Below are 7,149 nucleotides of genomic sequence, written 5' to 3'. Positions count from 1 at the left end.
TTTAGCAATTTTCTTTTTGTAATCCATCATGGCATGTTGTGAACCATATTTATATTGTATTTATTTCATGGCCAATGTGATTGAAAACATTGTATGTATCACGAACGGTAAAAAAATACAAAACTCGAGTTATTAAAGCCCTCAGCTGCCCCCTTCGGCTTCGGCTCAAATTTTATTTACAGTCGTTTAATACACAATGTACTATTGTTTATCGACAGAATGGTACGGCGGGACAACCTTAATCGACGTGACAATGCCTTCCGGCGAATGTTCCGACAGCGAGTACAGCATCATCGAGAGAGAGATGCAGGCGAGCGTACGCGCACATCGGGACCACGCCGGTGGTTACTTCTCGCATTACAATGTCGTTAGGGTGAGTTAATTTAATTAAAAATTCAAATTATCTTTTATTCATAATATTTTTTTTAAATATAAAATCAAGTGACGGGACCAACAAGTTGTGCGCCGTATCCATGACAACAAACTCATACGCAAGCCAAACAAACGCAAAAGAATTTAAGTATTACTTATTTAACAGTGTTTGTTTCGGACCACGCGTGAAAAAAAACCAAAGGAAGTGCCTGTCCACGCTAAGAAAAGTCGCCGGGTCTATGCAAGAATTCGTGTCGTTTCTACAATCGAACTGTGTACACTGCCTCGGCGCCGGACAAAAAAAATCTTGTCCACCTCCGACACGACGAACGAACGTTTATGCTCGTGGACGGGTGTTGCTTAGTAGTCAACATATTTCTTCCCACAGTCGGTAGTAAAACGACAGCTACCTGGAAGATTCGTAATGCACTGACACATTTTGCCCTACACACGTCTGTCCGAAAGCATTTATCATTTTCTCGTCTGCAACAGACACGACATGTTTTCGTGGCTAGATCCGGCAAAGTTCTTGTCGTATACAAGACCATTCTCATCTTTTCTGTAGCAGACACGTCGAATTTCCTACCTGGGGGGCTATTCTCGATCTCCGTCCGAAACAATGACTGTCAAATAAGCAATACTTGACCAAATGAAAAGACGCGTGATGCGAATGAAGCTTCATACTGGATACTTATCTATTAATTTTGTCGAATATTACTTATTTGACAGTAATTGTTTCGGACGGAGATCGAGTGTAGCAGAACCGATGTCGCCAAAGCCAAATCAAAAAACCCAAAGCAAATTTTTAATTTGAAACACTACAAAATCTTCATATTGATTGGTCGTAGTTTCAAATTTAAAAAGAAATAAATTCTGGATTGTTAATATAATTTGAACTTTATCCTGTTGACAAATGTTTGAAAGTTCATTACCATCAATACCTATTATTACCAAGTTACGACATTTTTGACATTACATTGAAATTTCAATTTACATGCTGCCATCTAGCGGTTCATTACTAAACGACGACGAATTGGAGCTATTAATTTAGTTCTCCAAACAAAAAGCGCCCATATTGCAGCTTTACTTTAACGAAAAAATTCTTTCGATAAACCGAAAATTGAAACTTTATTAAAGACTAATAAGACTTTTGATGATATGAAATACCACCACGGATAATATTTTTGATGCAGCTATCATTTTTGCCCTCCAAAACTTTTGATTTTAGAGAATTTGCACGAAAGAATGACGCAACCAACCATACCATACAAAGCGAAAATGGCGGACTGAGCTCAGATAGATGTTTCGAGACCTATAGTTGGCACGCGTACGACGCTAACTAACCACTTCTACTGTATTTATTGCTCTGTGTTTCGGACGGAGAACGGGACAGTGGTCTTCACCTGACCTTTTTAGGACGTCGTCGACGGATTTCAATAATTCTAGTTATTTTTTTTAATAGATCCAAAAAATTGTAAACGGCCGCGTCTGGGAGCGCTACCAACATCGCAGACGCGAGGTCTGCGAGGAAGGCGGCTCCGCCAACGAGAGGATGTTGTTCCATGGCTCGCCTTTCATCAACGCCATTGTGCAGAAGGGGTTTGATGAACGGCATGCGTATATTGGTGAGTTAGTGGTCTATTGAGACTTAACAGTTAAATTGGCGTATAAAGACGAAAAAGAATAAGGGGTCAATTGGGACTATAGAGGTCAATTAGTACGCGAGGGATCAATTGGAGGGGCAAATTGTTATGTGAGGGGTCAATTGGGACGCGCGAGGTCAATTGGAACTTGTGGGGTCAGTTTGGGATGTAAGGGGTCAATTGAAACCATTGACTTACAAATAAATGGACGACGGGTCTAATACAAAAATCACGAAAAAAATGTCCCAAGTCAACCTATTTAAACGTAGTGACATGTAAAGGAATATGAAAAAGCTAAAACGTTGAATTTAAATTGTAATGTCATCGCAGTACTGTCTTATTTTGTTTGCTTCGCTGTCAGTCGAACAAACGAAGACTAAAGCGTGAATGACGCTCTGTATACGATTTTAACGCCCTATAAGTTCGGATACTTTTTAGCGCGGACCCGACGTCCATATAATTGTAAGTCAATGATTGAAACAAATGAGTTGCATGGAACTCGAAGAGTCAATTAGAATGTATTAATATAAAAATTAGAAAGTATCAATGAATATGTAAAAGTTTAGAGACCTGTGAAATCAACTGGGATGTGGCCGGTCAACAGTCAAATAAAGGGTAAAGAGGACAGCGTTACCAATATCTCAAAAGCTTGGTGTGCGATGGAGACGTATTGTCAACGAGAGACCATCGGTCCACGAAGGTGCGATGGAGACGTATTGTCAACGAGAGACCATCGGTCCACGGATAGTTCTACATCGTCATGTGCAAATGGTTCAATTGGGACTTAGAGGGGTCAATTGACCCAAACAATGTTAATCAATATTTTGTACTTCTATTCGCAGGAGGAATGTTTGGTGCAGGCATCTACTTCGCTGAACATTCGTCCAAAAGCAACCAGTACGTGTACGGGTTCGGAGGGGGGTCTGGATGCCCCACGCATAAAGACAAAAGTTGTTACACTTGTCATAGGTAAGTGCGTTCGACAATAATGCGTCGCTACACTTGGGATTTATAGGCGACTGACAGTGACCGTGTAAACACTCTTAGCTACACAAATTTATTTTATAATTCACGCTAAAAGCTATTATTATATTCAAAAGATATTTCTAAACGTAGAACAATATGTTTTTAAAGAAGTAAGTTTTGTAAGAAATTACCCAACAGTACGCAAGTTGGTTTCTGGGCAGAGTTATCTCATAAACTTTGCATCGTACTTTTTTGAGCACCCTGTATAACGAACGTTGCAGACAAATGCTGCTGTGCCGCGTGACGCTGGGGCGCGCCTTCCAGCTGACGTCGGCGATGAAGATGGCGCACGCGCCGCCCGGACACCACAGCGTGGCCGGCCGGCCCACGCACGGGGGCCTCTGCTACCCGGAGTACGTGGTCTACCGGGGGGAGCAGGTAAGGCGTTTTGTTACAGTCGTAGTGCCACTCGGAGCTTTTACATCGCAAAGATCTCCATTGCGCCGGTCACCCTGACACATAAGTTGACAAGTCCCATGTGCCTGTAATTTCACCAGCACCTTACCCTTCAAAACCGGAAAGCGGAACCCATTAGAAATAGGTAAGAGCTCTACTACTACCTATTATATGTACTCATTTAAACTCATATGTCGGAAGAGGGTTTTTCATTGGCGTGTATGGCAGTAGAGCTCGTTGTGAAAGTCTCTTAGGGTCGTATTACAGAACTCTACTCAATACTCGAGTCAGGACTTGAGTATTGCAGTGAGCACTGAAAATCATACTCAAGTCCTTGCCATTAGGGTCGTATTTCCAGTGCTTGAAATCATACTCAAGTCTGCTCAAATCCTGACTTGAGCATTGAGTAGTTCTAGAATACGACCCTTAATGCCTTGATCTACCGCCTCTTAAGTAGAGACCGTGTTTTTTATGTGCGAAATTTAGTTTGTAATCATCGCGTATATAACCAGAAATAGAGACGAAATATGGCCCATACGTTCCTGGTAACTCATCAGTGATACATCACTTATAAATATAAACTCTCGTTTGCACTGAAATAAAGACAGGCCAACAACTGTGTATGTCTCCGTACATTCCAAAAATATTCTGTATTTATTGTAATAAAGATAATATCTCTAACAATGGCGTGCTGTTCCATTCGGTGGTGTGGGGAAAAACAGCAAGACATCTAATTACAAAACAAACTGAATCAAATTTCATCGATAATTTAATATTAAATATGTAATTTTGCAATTGTCGTCCATTATAGAAAAGCTCAAGTTAACTGGTCGATTTGACGTGAAACAAATGACGACACCCGTCAATTGTTTCGAATCCGGGCTGGCCAATCGGAGCGCAGTTGTCACCGTGGTGATTTGGCAGAATAGTTTTCAAACAAATTAAATGGCATTTCGCCTCTATTTCTGGTTATATACTCGATGTTTGTCATTTATCGTGAGCTTCTTCAGTGAAGGTTCACAGTCCTCAGGAAACTTGTGAATTCCCTAACCCGCAGTGGGACTTCTGTATAAATGGATTGATATACCTTACGAATTTTTCTGTGTGCATGTTGCAGATTTTTGTTTTTGGTTCTTAAATCTTTCTATGTTTGTTCCAGGCGTACCCAGAATACCTGATAATCTATCAAATAGTGAACGGTGATACAAACACGGGCACCGTCTGAAGGAAACTCTCTTACTGTATAATATGTAATTAAACTGGTGTTCATTTATGTATATAGGGTGCAAACATTGTGTTAATATTGCGAAAAATACATTATTATTAATAATATGCCTTTGAGTCGTGGTGGGTGGATCGGCCAGTCTGTGCGTTATCGACTTGCCATCCACAGACCGTTGCCCAAGGTGCGCCGGCGCATAATAATCTGTGGCTCTAGTGCAAAAGGGGTACAAGTGAAAAAAGCCTTTACAAGGAGACGCGAAAGACAGTTCAAACTTAATATGAGTTTAAGCGTTATGTGTTCTTCGCCTTTCCTTGTAAAAATGGATTTTTTTACTTGTATCCCTTTTCACTAGAGCCACAGTTATAGCGATGTACCACGCGGGGGGCTCCTTCCATGCACCCCTGATAATGCTGTGTCAGTAGCTAATCGTCAGAGTCGACACGGTAAGAAGAAGATTAACAATATATTCTCGCTCAGACATACACACGCCTACATTTGTGTAGTCACAAACAGATAAATCCACACACACACAGACGTCCCCACACACACGCATTCAACCACATACACATGAACACCCAACACCGCCTGCACATACCCATTCATATTCTTTACCTTAAATTTGTTAATAACATAATCAATGTAAAAATTCTTAAACTACTTGAGTTAAAGTTGATTTTTCTAAGTAAACGATATAAAACAAATTCTCTTACATAAAACAAATTGTAAAGTATGCTGTAATACTTGCATTTAAAAAAGGTTTTTGTAACTAAGACAATCAACACTAGATCTCATTCGGTCATAAAAATCTCAATATTTTTTTTTTTTAATCTTCGAATTTAAGATTCACTTTCGATTGTAACTTAACGCCAAAAATCAACATCACGGACATTAAAATTAACGTGCACTGTCAATTGAAACTGAAATTAGCCTGAAAACAATTGAACTTAAATGACTTGCGTTAAAGTTGGTTTTTATTTGGTATTCAGATATTATTACATTATAAAGTTGAGTGTGCCAAAAACAACTAAAGTTATTATAATTTTGTTGCATTTTTTTTAAATTAAAAATATATATTATTAATACAAAGATCGGACACTAAGAAAAATTCCTTCTATTCGGCTGGATTCCAACCAGCGCCATCAGCATACTTTAAGGATCTTTGTTTTTATTATCCATATTTTTTCCATTCCTGCTTTGTAACATTTTCTAAAAAAATTAAATACAATTCAAAACACCCTGTATACTTAAAGTTTTAATGACTAGAAAATGAGAGCATTATAAAGGCTGGAAGTTACATCCAGTATATAACCAGAAATAGAGACGAAATGTCATTTAATTTGTTTGAAAACTATTCTGCCAAATCATTACGGTGACAACCGCGCTCCGTTTGGCCAGTCCGAATTCGAAACAATTGACGGCTGTCGTCAATTTTACCGATGAAATATGATTCCTTTTGTATTGTAATTAGATGTTTTGCTGTTTTTGCCACACCACTGAATGGAACGCCCCCATTGTTAGAGATATTATCTTCATTATAATAAATACAGAATATTTTTGGAATATACGGAGACGTACACACATGTCAGTTCTTGGCGCTGTAATATTTCAGCTTTCTAATTTGTGATTTCAGGGCAAACGAGAGTTGATATCTAAAAGTGATATAAGGCCCATTTGCCTGATCAGTTGTCAGGGATGGGTGGCCCTTATTTTGTCTCTATTTCTGGTTGTATACTCGATGGGAAGTTACTATAGTCGGATTTTTAATTAGAACCGCTTGACAGTTGCTAATGTCATTTTGAAAAAAATATTGCCATGTTTACTGTACAATGACGTGTTAGGTACAGTTCTCAATGAACGCGCTGAGATAGAATCAGTCGAAAAGAAACTTGAAAGATTTTCGACTATGATGCTAACTTTTTATAAGTAGCTCGGATTTAGTAGAAATGAATCTGCTGAGCCTTGGATACCGTTGTAAAGTTGCCTGCTTGTCAGTGTTCTATCTACTACAAACTTTTTGTCTTATTATTTAGGCAAGATAAAAAAATTTCAACGCCTATTACCACAAAAATAATTGAAAAATTTTCAAATGCTGTAGCAGCCCCTGGACAAATCAACCCATTTGCTAGGATTCTTTGGCGCCCACTGGAACCCACTAGGGATCACTGTGGGAAATTATACACAATATTCTATCTATTTTACAGGTGTATCACGGAAAGCATGCGATGAATTGCATTATATTTAATTCCGCCTTTTCATCATCGAGGGACTAAACTTATCAGGGGTTCCACTCCCCTATGTTACTGCTTATGCGTCCACATTTATTTGGCGAACAATCCGTGAATAGGCATTGTTTAGGTGAGCATGCTTCATCGTCAACCTCATTATCGCTTTCTATCAGGTGAGATTGGAGGTCAAATGATACTTATTTTTTTAATAATAAAAGCGCTCAGACAAACCTTTCATTTACATTACAATCCTAGCGCATTT

At 39.0% G+C, this 7,149-nt stretch overlaps 1 protein-coding gene across 1 annotated transcript; it reads left to right on the top strand.

Annotated features, from left to right (window-relative positions):
• Window positions 1–223: 223 nt before the first annotated feature.
• On the top strand, window positions 224–4,851 carry LOC113240547 (tankyrase). The gene is made up of 5 exons (XM_026477882.1): window positions 224–373; window positions 1,835–1,997; window positions 2,858–2,984; window positions 3,263–3,419; window positions 4,597–4,851. Exons 1-5 carry the CDS (start codon window positions 254–256, stop codon window positions 4,660–4,662), a joined length of 633 nt encoding a protein of 210 aa, XP_026333667.1. The 5' UTR covers window positions 224–253; the 3' UTR covers window positions 4,663–4,851.
• Window positions 4,852–7,149: the final 2,298 nt, after the last annotated feature.

The sequence above is a fragment of the Hyposmocoma kahamanoa genome, unplaced genomic scaffold (assembly GCF_003589595.1).
Source record: "Hyposmocoma kahamanoa isolate Upper Pololo Valley unplaced genomic scaffold, ASM358959v1 148, whole genome shotgun sequence".
Classification (NCBI taxonomy): domain Eukaryota; kingdom Metazoa; phylum Arthropoda; class Insecta; order Lepidoptera; family Cosmopterigidae; genus Hyposmocoma; species Hyposmocoma kahamanoa.
Note: the sequence above shows the minus strand (reverse complement) of the source record. Positions and strands in the feature narration are given on the sequence as shown.